Consider the following 16598-nt stretch of genomic DNA (forward strand, 5'->3'; position numbering starts at 1 on the left):
TGAGTTTTTATTGTCAACTTTGTTTGTAGTCAATATTATGTTCATAATTCAGTGTATTAACTCATTATATACGTTGTATTTAAGCATGTTTCAAGTTCACACTTCTTTTGTACAAAGTGGAGTGTGAAATTATGATGTCTTTATTTCTAACTCCATCTGTTAAATTTATCTCACCATTATGCTATATTCTTTCCTTTTACTTTTTGATTCTTCTGTGTTTTTACTGTGAAAAATAAGTGCACAATATTAAATAATGTCACCAAAGGGGAAATATACATGATGAAGAAGGAAAACATCTGTGACCTAAATTTAAACCATAAACTATTTTAATGATTACATATTCATGACATGATGCAAAAGACTGTCTTGGAAAGAAATGTCACAATGTTGAAAGAAATCATTTAATGCCACGAAAAGATATTTGCATTTTTAAATTTATACAGCACTATCTAGTACATCCCTTTTTTGTGGTCTTATTAGAAAAACGTTTTTTAAATTAAATAAATTCTCCTGATCGTAGTAAGCTACTCCAGGGATACCCAGGTCGCATTAAGTTTTTTTTATTTAACTGAAATTGTGCAGTATTTTATCTGCGCTGTATTATTAATAGAAGCTAATATTTCTGGAATTAAAATATGAAAATCAAGGAGGCATTTTTGACTAAATGTAGATTCATTTGCTCCCTTTAATACAGAGAAGCAGCAGCTTTGCTCTTCAGATAGCAGGCCTCATCCCATCTGTACAGAGATAAAAAAAAAAAGTATCTTACCAGTTTGTTTTCTGTTCTATAAAAATAAAAAGAAACACTGACACTTTCAAGAAGTTTTTTTTAATTGTCATATACAAAAGTATTAATCCAATGTTTCAGCTGTGTAAACAGGTTCCTTAAAATGTAGTTACAAATGGTTTGTCTCAAAATCAGATTGCAACTTGCCTTTAAACTGAAATAAGTTTGTTTTCTCTATAATACACATATATACATTCAACTGCTTCAAAGAAACAGCATAAGTCCATATAAGTCCTATTAACTGGCGATGCTGGCAGACTCTTTAGCAGCCAGCGTAGATGTAGGTCCTATGTGCGTCCAGATGAAGCCTTTTTCGGGACATAGAGGGATGGTGGGGAACGGAGAGCTGCGTGACTTGAAATATTCAGAGGGAGCGTGGCACACAAAATCCAAATAGTCCATCTTCCTGGGTAGATCCTCCTCTGGTCCTAATAAAAAGCACGGAGCTTAAAACTAAGTCAAACAAATCAGAGTAAAATGTGTTAACAGATCGCTTACCAATAATGTACGTCCCTGGATCGAAGTGGTCGCTTGGACTGGCCTGAGTGGGGATTAGCCATGTCAGAGCCGCACTCTTCTCACAGTACTGGTCCTGCACAAATCCTCTGATCTGAGCGTAGTACGGCTTCCCATCGTCTTCATCTATGACCCTGATCACATCACCGATCTGGTAATACACACCCTGTGAACACATACGGAGGTTCTGGGTTTTTATATGATCACTTTTAAATATAAACACTGAAAAAAAACAGTGACCACCCCATACCTTGTAGAATAAAGATTCTGATGTAATGATTGTTGACACTGATTCTGGCGCTTTGATTGGCTGTAAAGGAGAATAGTCAAGTGTCAAATACTTTGTAGAGCAGTGAAATGAAAAAAGTAAAAAAAAAAAAAAAAAAGAGCAGCGTACATTTTTGAGTTTGAAAATGTGTCTCCTTCCTTTGCCTTTTGTTGAAACCTTTTTCTCAGAGGCAGGAGCTTTGTACTTGGTGCTTCTCAGCCGTGCAGACCTCCTGTGGATTTCCTGCTTGGACTAGAAACCCCCAACCCCGCCCCAACAAATTTTAAATATGGAATCTTACTCTCAAAACAGTTGTACTAACCTTACATTGTTTAATTTATAAAACATTAGGGAATCATCCTTTCTTCCAATTGATAAAAAAAAAAAAAAAAAACTCTGGAATGACTATAATAGTGTATTATAATGGAACCTGTTGTGGTTTTTGTTTTGGCTAAATGTATTTTATTTTTTGTTTCATATACGAGTAGTACAAGCTGATACAACACCACCCTCACGTTGGGAGTGGCATTCTGTAACCATACATATTTGCTTGCAAGCTATTATTCCCATAAAACTTCCCCAAACCCTTAATATTAGAATAAATAAATAACGTAAAATATGAGACTACAAGTTCTAGCCCATTATCCTAAATAATACGTCTCACAGGTACTTTTGCTGAGTAACAAAGCATATATTGTTTACTTCTATCAATAATCTTATTACAGTGAAAATAAAACGGAAGCCAAAGCGATCTCTGCTCTTCATATGCTTAACTGCCGCCAGGGGGTGCTATTGAGCGGTTCTGTTGATGCACCACACAAGTCTAATAATATCCATCTACCGTCATCTCTCTGGTTTCAAAAAGACATGAGAAAATAAGCTATAAATATATCAATGCACCATAATTATTCAAGCCACGCTCAAAGCATCTCTTGGGTGTGACTGACCTGTTTTCCGCCGCCGTTGCTGGGCTGAGTGCTGGTGGAGACGGAGGGTCCAGAAGCTCCACCGCCGCTGCTGGTCTTTCCTGTGCAGTTATTGCACAGTATTTCGCCCTGGTTTCCTTTCTTCCACATTGAGGAAGAGTTCGTCTTACAGGCGGAGCAGCACGGTTTCAAACCCAGAGGCATTTTTTACCGCTCACACAACAGTGCTGAACAAAAAAAAATTAGATGGAGCTCCTCGATCTGGTGCCCGACAACAGTTTACTATCAAAGCGCTCACCTGTGTAGCTGCCGCAAACTACAGCGACATTTATTAATTCAAATAAAAGACGTTTAACATCTTAAAATAACCAACGAACAAACCAGTTCGGTCTGTTTATGTGTGTCCCTATTATCCTTAGCAGCGGTCCTGCTCTTGTTCTGCGCTTCTTCCTCTGATGTTAAGCATGAGGTTGGGTACAGCGCCACCAACAGGACTGAGACCACACATCAGTCTTAGTTTAATACCCCCACACACAAAAAAATAAAATAAAAAAAAATAAATTTTTTTTTAGTATTTTTCATTAAGCACGAAAAACCCAACTATCTCTTTCTCTACAAAATATTTATTGGAAACAATAAATAAAAAAGATTATTATCTAGCAAACAGTAACCTGAATCCAAACAACTTTCTGTGGGTAAAATAGTTATTGTAGTTCTTTCACTATAAAACAGGGCTGGTCCAATATTGTTTGAGGGCTTAATCAGAAATTGATTTGGCCCCCTCTTCCTGATAAGAACATCCCTTCTACTAACAACATTTTTATAATAATAATAATAATAGTAATAAATTTGATCTGCATAGTGTTTTTCTAAGTGCTCAAAATTGCCTTACAACACAGGTTTGTTGGAATCTGGGAGAGGGGGCCATCATGTTTAACGTGTTGACTTGAAAATCAGTCACGAATTGAATTGTTATTTGCTTAGGCATATTTTTTAAACAAACCTAGTTGAAGCGCGGATGAACTCAAACATGAACTCATAACATCAGTAACTGCAAAAAATTGGATTATTCTATGCACTATCAGAAACTAAATTTCCCAATACCTTGAAACTTAAACAACCTAAAGTCTTTAAAAAAATAACCTTGATACTATTCTCACTGTCAATAAACAAAGGTAAAGTTTTTATATCTATGGGCTGTGTTACATTTAAAGTATTTATGGGAGGTCACTGACGTTTGTTTTGGGGCCGATGAGAAGCAACGTAATTTATTTTAGGTGATGTATACATTATTGTTTTACAGAGTCTTACATCAAGTAAGGCTCTTTCTTCTTATGTTAAGTAAGAGAAAACTAGTAGATGCACCAATCTAAAGATGAAAAATAAAACACATTCTTTTAGATATTAGTTCCTCATTACAGTAAAAAAATCAAATAAAATGATAAGAATATCCCAAACTAGAAACAGATTACCAAAGCTGTCTATAATACTTTTTCAGTCTGAGAAAAACATTTTTAACTAGTATGTAGTAGTAAATATTTTTTTTCTGCTAAGAACAACAGGAGGACTTTTGATTTTACAGTCACAAAGATATACGTTTGGATACCTGGCAAAGTCACACGTCACATTCAGTTGTAATTTGAACCTTCCAGTAGGTGGCGCTCATCCTTCGTAAAGACCGCCAAAGAAGAAGGAAGACGACGAAGAAGAAACGTAATGCGTCACAATTCAAAACAGTAGTGGAAGTTAACAGCAGAGTGTGTCTGTTCCATTTTAAAGAATGTCTCAAACTAATTCAGGAAAAGACAGCCAAGCGTCAGAAGCTAAAAAGGCAATCTCACTACCGATCTCCAGAGTGCGGCTGATCATGAAGAGCTCCCCGGACGTCTCCAGCATCAACCAGGACGCTCTCTTCCTCACCACCAAGGCTACTGTAAGCTGTTGTTACAGGCTTATTAGCAGAGCTGGAATATCAGCGGTTTATTGCTTTGAAGATGTTTGTTTTACAGTTTTAACTGGAGATTTGTAATTGACTAACCCGGGCGTTGTTGTTGTTGTTGATGCTGCTGCTGATGGTGATGATAAAGGAGCTGTTTGTGCAGCATCTGGCTCTGACCTCCTTTAACAACCGCTCCCAGACGGAAGCCAACACCCTGAACTACAGCGACCTGGCTAAAACCGCAGAGGAGAGCGACACTTTCCACTTCCTCACAGGTGAGAAACCTGACTCACCTGAAACTGTCAACCTTCAGCTGCTCATAATTAGTGTGTAAATAAGCTTCAAGGATGTTACTGACACTTCAAGGAAAACTGCAGACATAAAATGCGTTTACGGCTTTGTGAAATATTCTACCATTGGTTCATCACAAGGCATTTAAAATTACATTAATAAGAATATGGATTATTTACATAATCTACATTTAAAGGGTTAAATGGCTGTGTTTGTACATTAGTAATGTATCTGGTCTTATTACTGAAATATATGAAGTAACGTTGAAGCTGGACAAGCAGTGAATTTATGTCGTGTAACTTTTTTGTCTCTCGCTCTTGTTCTTTTACTTAACAGATATTTTGCCCAAAAAAATCCTTGCTCAAGATTATCTGAAGACTTTGGAACAAATGCAAGATGAAGACAGTGATTTCTGATGAGGAGAGAACGTCTTTTCCAATGTGGACATTTTATCACATGTACTCTGCTGTTAATGGGAGGAAAAGTGAGGCGGCACATGGACTTCATTACTTTTCAGCTTACTCACTTGGTTCATGTAGAGGTTTTAGGAAAAAAAAAAAAGGTTTGAGAATGGGAAACTAAGTACACCAAAAATATGAAATGATGTCCCTCGGATCAACTTTAACTCACGCAGTCCCAGGAGGATGTAGGTGATAAATAACTACAACCAAATAAAATGTTTTAACATTGCTTCAAAGATAAAGGCTGTTAAATGAGTTTTTTTAACCCCCAGTACCTAGTGTTATGCAAAGATTTCTACAAATCTTGAACTACTTCCCAAATTGCTATGTTAGAACTTTAAACTCCAAGGTGGCTTATTGGGATTTTATGCTAGACCAACAGAAAGAAGTAGATAATTGTGAAGGGCAAATATGACATGAGTTTTTTAAAGGGTTTTTGTAAAGTAATGTAAAGTGTGATATTTGTTTGTATCCTGCCAACCCCCCATGTAAATACTTTATGAAACAAACACTGACTGCATTTACAGGTGCAGGTAAGACTATCAGCTTTACCTTTTGTAGATGCTGAAACATTTGCCCATTTTTCTTCTTTGTAAACAGCTTAGGCTCAGTCAGATTGGATGGACATCAATGCATCTTAAGCAACCTCCAGCAGGTTTTCTTCAGGGATTGCCCTGTAATTAGCATCCATCCGTCCATCTCCCTGTCAAAGCAAACCAACTTTTCTGTGTCCACTGAAGAAGAGCATGCCCTCGGCATGATGCTGACACCCCACGGTGGTATAGTTTCCGTCAAATTTATTGTTTTCACAAGATATGATGCACTAGTACTACCTGCACCGCTGTAAGTTTAAGCTAATTATTAAAGTACCATGCACTCAGACTCCTGTGATAAATTTTTGGCAAACTTATTTTTAATGCATCATAAAAAGTTTTAGAAAGCAAAAATAGAAAAGCAACTTTTTATATAACTGACATTAAAATAAATGTATTCTCCCCTCCCCCTGCCAACTAAATAAAGTTCTCGTTATCTAAGATCTATTTTTGCTATGAACCTAAAGCAGAAAAGACACCAGTACTTTCAATACTTGAAAGTATTGATTGCATATTAGTTCATGCAATCTGGGCATGCTGTTCCAATGTTAGCTCATGTCTCATATTTTACTAATATTATGCAGCCTTGAAGCAGTTGGGTGATGTGTTCAGGGTCTCCCCATACATAAGGCAAGTGGCAATTTTGGTCTCAACTGACCAGAGCAACATCTTATTCCATACATGGTGATTGTCGCACCATGTATGGAATAACTAAACAACTTTTTATTGTTTCCTTTCAGCATTAGCGTGATGAAAGTTATCCCATGTCAGCTGTGAATCTCTCATTTGAGTGAGCTGCTCTGTTTACATGATGCTGTTTGGTGTCTAATGTTTTCCCCAAATCTCAGAAGACTGGGTTTTATCTTAAGATTAAACTGTACTCTCTTTACTGACTGCAGTTTGCTGCAGATTGCATTTAGTAAAGGCAGCTAAATACAAATGCATGACACACTTTTCTAATTTTTGTAAAAAAAAAAAGCAAAGAAATATCTAAATTATGCACCAATTCATGTCGGTCTGTCTGCCTCATGCAATCCAAATAAAATACTTTGAAGCTTGGGTTTTGTAATCTGAAAAAATGTGAAAATGTTCAAGAGGTGTTAAAACTTTCACAGCACTGTGGAGTGCCAAAGAGTTTTGCAGGTTTAGAGTCTTAAATTTGTTCAATTTTTTGCACAGGTTGAAGGTGGTTAACGTTTTTCCGGCCACCTCCAGTCATGCACAGATTAACTGCATATGAAGGACGGGTATCTCAGCTTCACACGTCTGATTACTGATACTGGACATTTCCAATAGGTTTGAAATGTATCAGATGTACCTCTATTTGCCAGCAAGAACCTTGAACATCTGTTTGTTTAAATAATTCAATATTTCTTAAATGTTTACACATCAGAATGCTTATGTTTTATTTAGTAATGGACTTATTGTTTAGATTAAAATACATGTCAATGCTGTACTGGGTAACCTTTATGTCTATATAAACAGACAAAAACCATAATCTCTCAAGTCTGACAAGTCACTTATTCTGATGCCAACCTCAGTATATTAGAGTTTTACAAGGTGTTTTAAACGACTGTAAAATGTCTATATGGATCATTCGGAGTCGTAAACTGGAACGGCCACATGTGTTCAGGTTATGGGTTTGTACTTTTTTCTGTTCTTTTGCTAACAATTTAGATTTCCTTTGTAGGCATCGGAATTTATTATGCATATACAATTTAAACTCTTGTACCAGATGCTCTTTGAGGAGGCTTTGATTGTTGTCATTGTCGAATGAGTTTGTTGAGTCGAAGGTGTATGTTGAGCAGCGTCTTCTCTAAAGTAGAAAAGCGGCTCTCCAGGTTGTTTGCCAGGAGCTCTTTTCCTTCCATAGCCTCCCCTGTGTTGGTAAGATGCTCTCTTATGCTGTCAGGAGGGGGAAGAAAATAAAATGTAAAGATTAGACTTTTGTATTCCTAAGTTCATACAAATTCAAGAGAATTTCTCTTTTCTCCATTCTCTGCTTTTTTCTCCTTCTTTTTAGCCAGAGCTTCATTTTATTCAGTTTGTCATTTGGAAAATGCAATTTAATGACTCAAATTTTCCGTGTAAGACGTGATGCAGACCTTCTGAAAACCTTGTTAATTAAGGTCTAGCCTAAACATCTGGTTGTGGACCAGCTTCTGGGTCTGCGGCCTACTGGAATGTGTTATTTGAATTGGTAAATGTTGCCTTAATAATCCTGTAGTCTCAGTGGTCGGATGAAGAAAGCTCAACCTGTTTCAATTGTTAGATTTCAGCGAGCAGGACATAGAGAATGTAGACAGATGAAAACACATTACAAATTACCCAGCGTCGCTCATTTAGCAAAAATCAAGCTGGGAAATGTAATTTGTATGTGGAAAGACTTAGCATACACTTATTGCTCTGGACTGAACAGATGTGTGCTACTAATGATAAAGCCAGTATTTGCTGAAAATGGGATCTTTGTAATACAGTGATTCTGAAAACAGAAAAAACAATATATTGCATGTTTTGGTAATACGAAATTCATACCTAAGCCTAACTAAAATGCTTTAGCTTGGACTTCAGAGCTGCATAAAATAAAACTCTCCTCCATGGGCTGCCACCTTATCGTGGTGGAGGGGTTTGAGTGCCCCAATGATCCTAGGAGCTATGCTGTCTGGGGCTTCATGCCCCTGGTAGGGTCACCCAAGGCAGACAGGTCCTAGGTGAGGGACCAGACAAAGTGCAGCCTGAAGACCCCAATGATGAGTAAAAACATTGGACTTGGTGTTCCCTCGCCCGGACGCGGGTCACCGGGGCCCCACTCTGGAGCCAGGCCTGGAGGGGGGGCACGATGGCGAGCGTCTGGTGGCCGGGCTTTTACCCATGGAGCCCGGCCGGGCTCAGCCCGAAGAGGAAACATGGGCCCCCCCTCCCATGGGCCCACCACCCGTGGGAGGGGCCATAGGGGTCGGGTGCACTGTGTGATGGGTGGCGGCCAAGGGAGGGGACCCTGGCGGTCCGATCCTCGGTTGCAGAAACTGGCTCTTGGGACGTGGAATGTCACCTCTCCGGTGGGGAAGGAGCCGGAGCTAGTGCGTGGGGTCGAGAGGTTCTGGCTAGAAATAGTCGGTCTCACCTCGACGCATGGCTCTGGTTCTGGAACCAGTCTCCTTGAGAGGGGCTGGACATACTTCCACTCTGGAGTTGCCCAGGGAGAGAGACGTCGGGCAGGAGTGGGCATACTTGTTGCTCCCCATCTCGGCGCCTGTACGTTGGGGTTCACCCCGGTGAACGAGAGGGTAGCATCCCTCCGCCTACGGGTGGGGGGACGGGTTCTGACTGTCGTTTGTGCTTACGGGCCGAACGACAGTTCAGATTACCCACCCTTTTTGGAGTCCTTAGAGGGGGTACTGGAGAGTGCTCCTCCTGGGGACTCCCTTGTTCTGCTGGGGGACTTCAACGCTCACGTGGGCAACGACAGTGAGACCTGGAGGGGCGTGGTTGGGAGGAACGGCCCGCCCGACCTGAACTCGAGCGGTGTTCTGTTGCTGGACTTCTGTGCTCGCCATGGATTGTCCATAACGAACACCATGTTCAAGCATAAGGGTGTCCATACGTGCACTTGGCACCAGGACACCCTAGGCCGCAGTTCGATGATCGACTTTGTCATCGTTTCATCGGATCTGCGGCCGTATGTCTTGGACACTCGGGTGAAGAGAGGTGCGGAGCTGTCCACTGACCACTACCTGGTGGTGAGTTGGCTCCGGTGGTGGGGGCGAAAGCCGGTCAGACCTGGCAGGCCCAAACGTGTTGTGAGGGTCTGCTGGGAACGTCTGGCGGAATCCCCTGTGAGACGGAGCTTTAACTCCCATCTCCGGCAAAACTTCGAACACGTCCCGGGGGAGGTGGGGGACATGGAGTCTGAGTGGACCGTGTTCCGTGCCTCCATTGTCGAGGCGGCCGAACGGAGCTGTGGCCGCAAGGTTGTCGGTGCCTGTCGCGGCGGCAACCCTCGAACCCGTTGGTGGACACCTTCGGTGAGGGATGCCGTCAGGCTGAAGAAGGAGTCCTATCGAGCCTTTTTGGCCTGTGGGACTCCGGAAGCAGCTGATGGGTACCGGCGGGCGAAGCGGCATGCGGCTCGGGCGGTTGCTGAGGCAAAAACTCGGGCGTGGGAGGAGTTTGGAGAGGCCATGGAGAAAGACTTCCGCACGGCTTCGAGGCGATTCTGGTCCACCATCCGGCGTCTCGGGGGGGGAAGCGGTGCAGCACAAACACTGTTTATAGTGGGGATGGTGTGCTGCTGACCTCTACTCGGGACGTTGTGGGTCGGTGGGCAGAGTACTTCGAAGACCTCCTCAATCCCACCAACATGCCTTCCACTGAGGAAGCGGAGCCTGGGGACTCTGGGTTGGGCTCTCCAATCTCTGGGGGCGAGGTTGCCGAGGTGGTTAAAAAGCTCCTCGGTGGCAAGGCCCCGGGGGTGGATGAGATCCGCCCGGAGTTCCTTAAGGCTCTGGATGTTGTAGGGTTGTGTTGGTTGACGTGACTCTGCAATATCGCATGGACATCGGGGGCAGTTCCCCTGGATTGGCAGACTGGGGTGGTGGTCCCCCTGTTCAAAAAGGGGGACCGGAGGGTGTGCTCCAATTATAGAGGGGTCACACTCTTAAGCCTCCCTGGCAAGGTCTATTCAGGGGTCCTGGAGAGGAGGGTCCGTCGGATAGTCGAACCTCGGATTCAGGAAGAGCAGTGTGGTTTTCGTCCTGGTCGTGGAACACTGGACCAGCTCTACACCCTCGGCAGGGTCCTGGAGGGTGCATGGGAGTTCGCCCAACCAGTCTACATGTGTTTTGTGGACTTGGAGAAGGCGTTCGACCGTGTCCCTCGGGGAGCCCTGTGGGGGGTTCTCCGGGAGTATGGGGTACCGGGCCCTTTGATACGGGCTGTCAGGTCCCTGTATGACCGGTGTCAGAGTCTGGTCCGCATTGCCGGCAGTAAGTCGGGCTCGTTTCCGGTGAGAGTTGGACTCCGCCAGGGCTGCCCTTTGTCACCGATTCTGTTCATCACTTTTATGGACAGAATTTCTAGGCGCAGCCAAGGTGTTGAGGGGATCCGATTTGGTGGCCTTAGGATCTCATCTCTGCTTTTCGCAGACGATGTGGTCCTTTTGGCTTCATCAGATCGTGATCTGCAGCTCTCGCTGGAGCGGTTCGCAGCCGAGTGTGAAGCGGCCGGGATGGGGATCAGTGCCTCCAAATCCGAGGCCATGGTCTTGAGCCGGAAAAGGGTAGAGTGCCTTCTCCGGGTCAGGGGGGGTGTCCTGCCCCAAGTGGAGGAGTTTAAGTATCTCGGGATCTTGTTCACGAATGGGGGAAGAAGGGAGCGGGAGATCAACAGGCGGATTGGCGCAGCGTCTGCTGTCAAGCGGGCGCTGTGCCGGTCCGTCGTGGTGAAGAGAGAGCTGAGCCAAAAAGCGAAGCTCTCGATTTACCGGTCGATCTACGTTCCCACCCTCATCTATGGTCATGAGCTTTGGGTCATGACCGAAAGAACGAGATCGCGGATACAAGCGGCCGAAATGGGTTTTCTCCGTAGGGTGGCTGGGCTCTCCCTTAGAGATAGGGTGAGAAGCTCAGTCATCCGGGAGGGACTCAGAGTAGAGCCGCTGCTCCTTCACATCGAGAGGAGCCAGTTGAGGTGGCTTGGGCATCTGGTCAGGATGCCTCCTGGACGCCTCCCTGGTGAGGTGTTCCGGGCACGTCCCACCGGGAGGAGGCCCCAGGGAAGACCCAGGACACGCTGGAGAGACTATGTCTCTCGGCTGGCCTGGGAACGCCTCGGGATTCCCCCGGAAGAGCTGGAAGAAGTGGCCGGGGAGAGGGAAGTCTGGGCCTCCCTTCTGAAGCTGCTACCCCCGCGACCCGACCTCGGATAAGCGGAGGAAGATGGATGGATGGATGGATAAAATAACTTAAGTTAAATCGAGTGGACTAGAGGAATGACATGATGAAGAATGGTACACGTTATTGCTATAGCCTGTGGACAACGTGGATAACCTTACTTGATTTTTCCCTATTCTCAATTATCTTGTTTAGTTAAAAATGTTATTATAAAACTTAAGCATCTTAGAATGCAACTGCAAAACATGCATTTGTGTCTTCGCACCTGGAGTTCATGCAACATTTTGTTACTTCCTGGTCCAGAACCGCACTGCAATCTGGGAGATGTAGGCAAGGGAAAAGCTTTAGTTGCTCAACCACAAGGTGGGAGGCATCAACTAACTCACTCGTTCTTTGGTTACCTAGCAACTCACTCACTCTCTGGTTACCTAGCAACAACTTGTTGGGTAAGTGTGGCAATTTCAAATATTTCCACCATGCCTCATAATTTTTAAAAATAAAGAACAATGTGCTGGAGTGGAAACTGGATAAAACAGAAAAGGTCATAGCACCACTTTGGCAGTATATTAGATATTTAAAACAAACAAAAAAAACAAGACAATAATTATTGATAAAAACTGATATGAAACTCTTGTATGGTGTAGGGCTGAAAAGATTCCTCGAGTGATTCGAGTACCTCGATTATTAAAATTCCTCGAGGAAAATTTATTTGCCTTGAAGCTTCGTTAAATTATATTTTATTATTTAGTGCCCACCGCGTTCCGGCCGGGTTATTACTTGCGTTGCGCGGAGCTCTCACTTCCGCCTGAGTTGTTGACGAAAGCTAAGTGTTAGCAGCATAACGTCCAGTTTTCAAGTTCGGCCTGGGAGGATTTTATTGATTGGGTTTTTCGGGGGACTAATAAACATACTTAAAATGACTGGCGCGATGCCTGGAGTACGGCAGCTTTTTTCTCCTCGAAGCTGCTGCCTCGTGGCCGGTTCGCTAACATACACTAAAACAAAAGCTGTAAACGTCTGGGCAAGGTGAGAGTTAAACTGACTGAATATGAATGCATAAATGAAAAGCTGGAGTACAGACATTTTTTATAAGCGTATTTGTGAGCCTGCCTCTTTATTACATTTAATATAATTTCAGATTCTTGTATAACTTTTCTTCAGGCTAACTTGGAAAGTGAGCTATTATTGTTACGAGTTAATTTTCTGAACTACAGAAAAGTTATTGTTAGGGAAGCTCAATTGTGAAAAATTGGACTGATGTTGATATGCGATAGTAATACTGCTGTTATGTTAGATTTACCAATGTTTTACTTTATCTTTCTTTTTATCCGATTACTCGATTAATCATAAGAATAATCGATAGATTACTCGATTACTAAAATATTTGTTTACAACAGCCCTAGTATGGTGATACATACTAGGGCTCTATCAGCCATGTTGTCTAGCCCTAAGTATAGTTTTGATCTTGTTTTACTTACAGAATATCTACAATATATTCAAATACATGCACCAAACTTTAAAAAAAAAAAAAAAAAAAAAAAAAAAAATATATATATATATATATATATATATATATATATATATATATATATATATATATATATATATATATAAAAGTTATATATCTCATAATCAGAAGATTTTCTGGTTCTCACCTAGTAAGAATGCCCTGCTCCTTCCCCTCGTTCCTTTTCTCCACCAGTGAGACAAACACATTCTCCATGGTTTGCATTATCTCTGTCACCTTCTGGTGGTCTGACTGGACGCCCTGGACCTCCTCTCTGGCTTGGTGGTTGTAGGAAACCCCTGCTTCCTCCACCCCGCTCAGGTCAGACACCGCCTGCAGCGCGGCCCTGTTCTGCAGAACAAGCAGACGGGACCTGGCAAACTCCTCCGGTTCTGCTACAGTTTCCCAGCAGACTGGAGAGGGAGGTGGCAACCAGAAGCGCTGCGTGCAATTGACTGGTTCTTTTGGGGAATCATTAACAAAGGAACTGTCAGCAGGGAAGTTGTTGAAGAGATGCAGCAGAGAAGATCCAGAACCCATTTCCCAATCCCCGAAGTCAGGTTCTCCTGATACTTGGTCCAGTACCACTTCTGGTCCTCCATCCTCTGGTTGGGAGCAGACACCCAGCAGGAGGAAGCAGGAGAAGTAGAGCCAGGCCCTGCTGGCTGTCCACCAGATCATCTCCAAACTGGATGAAAAAACAAATTAAGCTGTTTCATTTCTGTGGGGATCTTTTAATATTTATGACATTGTTTATGATTTTGAAGAAAGATTGGATTTTATTCAGATTTCTTTTCCCTTTGCTTAACAGGTAGGTTAGTTAGAATTTATTTGCAAGTTGTTTCCACAAAATAAAACATATTAGCAACAGGAATATGAATACACAACCAACTAATATACAGGAATATCTCTATAAATAAAAAACAAAAAGCTAATTTACTTCAGTGTTTTAATATGAAACGTGAATATGATATATTATATAGAGACTGATATATTTTATTTTTTGAAACATTTGGTTTCTCCGAAAATTTTAATATGATATAATGATGATAATTTTGTTATTACTACTACTATTTACTAAGAAATTGAATAGGAAAGGAAGAAAAAAGACATGACCGTTTCTCAGTGGTTAAAAGTCCTCTGCACATTTCATTGAAAATAAAAGTCACAGAGTCTGGAGGAAGAGTGGAAAGGCAGAGAATCATTATTGCTTGAAGCCCAGTGTATCGTCTTCACAGTCAGTGATGATTTTAGGGGCCATATCACCTGCTGATGTTGGCTCACTGTGATTTATCAAGTCCAAAGCCAGTTTAGTCCTTTTTAAGGAGGGAACCCCCCCTCCCCCAGATGTGGCTAATGAGGTGGAACTCAGTTGTTCCAAAATGTGGCTAATCAGTAATTCATGATTTCACATTTTTGGTTGGTTTGTATCATTTGAAAGGCTATTCTTTTGTTTACTCTGGTTATTTTTGACTGATATTAAAGTTTGGTTGTTCATCTGAAACATTTAGTTGCATCAGAAAAGCAAAAACAGAAAAGCAATTTAAATTCTAACTGCACTGTGCCTGCACATGCATTTCAGTTCACATTTCTACATCTAAAACCCATTTTTTAACTGATCTTGCACATCAACAGAAAATGTTTTGGGTTTCATTAGCTATTAAACATTTTGTTATTTAATCAATTTACTAGAATAAAAAAATAATATTCCGATTTATTGAGACACACCTGTAATACATCTACAAAAACTCTTTAGCAATTGCTCTCATGTTTTATTACTGTCTGGTTGTGTCAAAATCGTTTTCCTTTAGTAGCTTAGTGGTAGCCAGAAAAACGGTAGAGAAACTTATGAAAAAAAAACCCCCGTCCACTTCAGACAACTCAAGCAAATAAAAACATATTTCAACTACTACAAGAAGAGCTAACATTTGTATTGATCTTAAAAGATCTTACCTTGTAGGAAACAGCAGCGTGAGTGTGTTTGCAGCGGCGTTCCTTTGGAGCCTGAAGCTGTTGGAAAAAGTGAGTCGACTTCAGCCTCTACTGTGCAGTCTGAAGGGCTTTCCATTGGCTCGATTACAGCAGTCTAGAGCCAAACGCTGTGGAGGAAATGATGAAAAACTTACCTCAAATTAGAGGCTGAGTGATTTCTTGGTTACAGCTACAAAAGTCGGTCTGGAGGAAACGTGTGACAAGTCTTTTTCTGATACTGGTACTGATAATTGTTCATTTGCGTCTCTTATTTCTTTCTACATAAATTAGATCTTGTATAGAAAGCAAATCTTTATTTTGTTCTTTGTCTTTTCTCTCTTTCTGACTGTTTTTCTTTGGGCTTGAGGGGGGTAGGGGCAGAGATGCTCCTGGTATTTATTAGCCCTTTTTATACGTCCTGAACAGGAACAGTTTTGGCCCAGTTTCTGAGGACAAGGAATCTGTTCACACCTACAGTTTTAGAAGGAAGTCAAACATTTTAAGACTGTAATAATAAAAAATCTCCAGAAAAAGCTGACAAACTTTATAAAGCAGTTTTACTTGAGCAGGGAATGATGTTGTCCAGTATTTACACTCTGACATAAGCAACGAGGAATGAGACACATTTTGGCAAAAACAACTAAGATTGTTGGAAACGTTTCAGGGTAACATAACAGGAAGCAGAAAACACTATCTTAGGTTGAATAGGAGCAACTTTAGGCATGGCGTATCTACTTTAATCTGTCAAACCTGATATGCACTGAATCATACACCCTTTTGTAGTTCTCCTGTAGCTAAAAAAGAAACATTGCCAGTTGAAAAAAAATAACTGTACTGGGTCTTAATCAGACAAGGATATCTAGGGATTACACTTCTGTCTCTCTGTCTCTGTGCATGGCAGAGGAATAGCATAGCTCCGAGCCCAAACAAACTAAACATCCACCTTAATAGTGTTTTTGCAAGTCAATCCAAACTTACCCTTTCTATTGAGCTTTCAGAAATGTAATGTATTTCTAAACCTGTCGAGACAAAAAGCAATTCTTGACAATCACAAATGTTCACCGGGTACCAGACGTACTCGGTCTGGCAAACGGATTCATGAAGCACAAGCTTCAGTTCTTCTTCCTTGGATTTTATGTCATAGACCTGCACAAAGTCATGCACAATAATTCAGTGGAAGGAGAAGGATTTATGGTTGTCAAAACAAAACAAAAAATCTTAAAAGTGTGGTGTGCTTCTATGTATACTCCTTATTTTACTGTAAATACATACAGTGAGCTTTTACAGCATGATGTTGCCACCGTCATACTTTACCTTATGAAGGTGTGTTCAGGGCTATGTGTTTTGCTACTTTTCCTCCACAGATTGACTGTGTGACATTTTGGCCTATTCTGACCACAGCATCTTTTTCCCACTCGTTTGCTGAGTCCGCTGTATGACTCTGAGGT

General features: G+C 41.8%; 3 protein-coding genes across 5 annotated transcripts; 1 reads left to right on the forward strand and 2 right to left on the reverse strand.

The window, feature by feature from the left end:
• Positions 1 to 807: 807 nt before the first annotated feature.
• gatad1 (GATA zinc finger domain containing 1) lies at positions 808 to 2957 on the reverse strand. The gene is made up of 5 exons (XM_028036001.1): positions 2519 to 2957; positions 1701 to 1823; positions 1554 to 1613; positions 1286 to 1469; positions 808 to 1215 (listed from the first exon to the last, which is right to left on the reverse strand). The coding sequence occupies exons 1-5, from the start codon at positions 2699 to 2701 to the stop codon at positions 1025 to 1027; spliced, it is 741 nt and encodes a 246-aa protein (XP_027891802.1). The 5' UTR covers positions 2702 to 2957; the 3' UTR covers positions 808 to 1024.
• A 1223-nt stretch (positions 2958 to 4180) lies between these two features.
• chrac1 (chromatin accessibility complex subunit 1) lies at positions 4181 to 5430 on the forward strand. Its single transcript, XM_028036002.1, has 3 exons — positions 4181 to 4430; positions 4585 to 4711; positions 5064 to 5430. Exons 1-3 carry the CDS (start codon positions 4278 to 4280, stop codon positions 5141 to 5143), a joined length of 360 nt encoding a protein of 119 aa, XP_027891803.1. The 5' UTR covers positions 4181 to 4277; the 3' UTR covers positions 5144 to 5430.
• Positions 5431 to 6298: 868 nt separating this feature from the next.
• LOC114155873 (uncharacterized) lies at positions 6299 to 15420 on the reverse strand. 3 transcript variants are annotated; one of them, XM_028036000.1, is made up of 4 exons: positions 15306 to 15420; positions 15133 to 15189; positions 13328 to 13867; positions 7163 to 7686 (listed from the first exon to the last, which is right to left on the reverse strand). In XM_028036000.1, the coding sequence occupies exons 3-4, from the start codon at positions 13858 to 13860 to the stop codon at positions 7545 to 7547; spliced, it is 675 nt and encodes a 224-aa protein (XP_027891801.1). In that variant the 5' UTR covers positions 13861 to 13867; positions 15133 to 15189; positions 15306 to 15420; the 3' UTR covers positions 7163 to 7544. The 3 variants fall into 3 exon arrangements, with proteins under 3 accessions (XP_027891799.1, XP_027891801.1, XP_027891800.1); XM_028035998.1 differs by lacking the exons at positions 15133 to 15189; positions 15306 to 15420 and adding an exon at positions 14296 to 14399 and having other exon boundaries at positions 6299 to 7686; XM_028035999.1 differs by lacking the exon at positions 15306 to 15420 and having other exon boundaries at positions 15133 to 15245.
• Positions 15421 to 16598: the final 1178 nt, after the last annotated feature.

The sequence above is a fragment of the Xiphophorus couchianus genome, chromosome 13 (genome assembly GCF_001444195.1).
Source record: "Xiphophorus couchianus chromosome 13, X_couchianus-1.0, whole genome shotgun sequence".
In the NCBI taxonomy this organism is placed as follows: domain Eukaryota; kingdom Metazoa; phylum Chordata; class Actinopteri; order Cyprinodontiformes; family Poeciliidae; genus Xiphophorus; species Xiphophorus couchianus.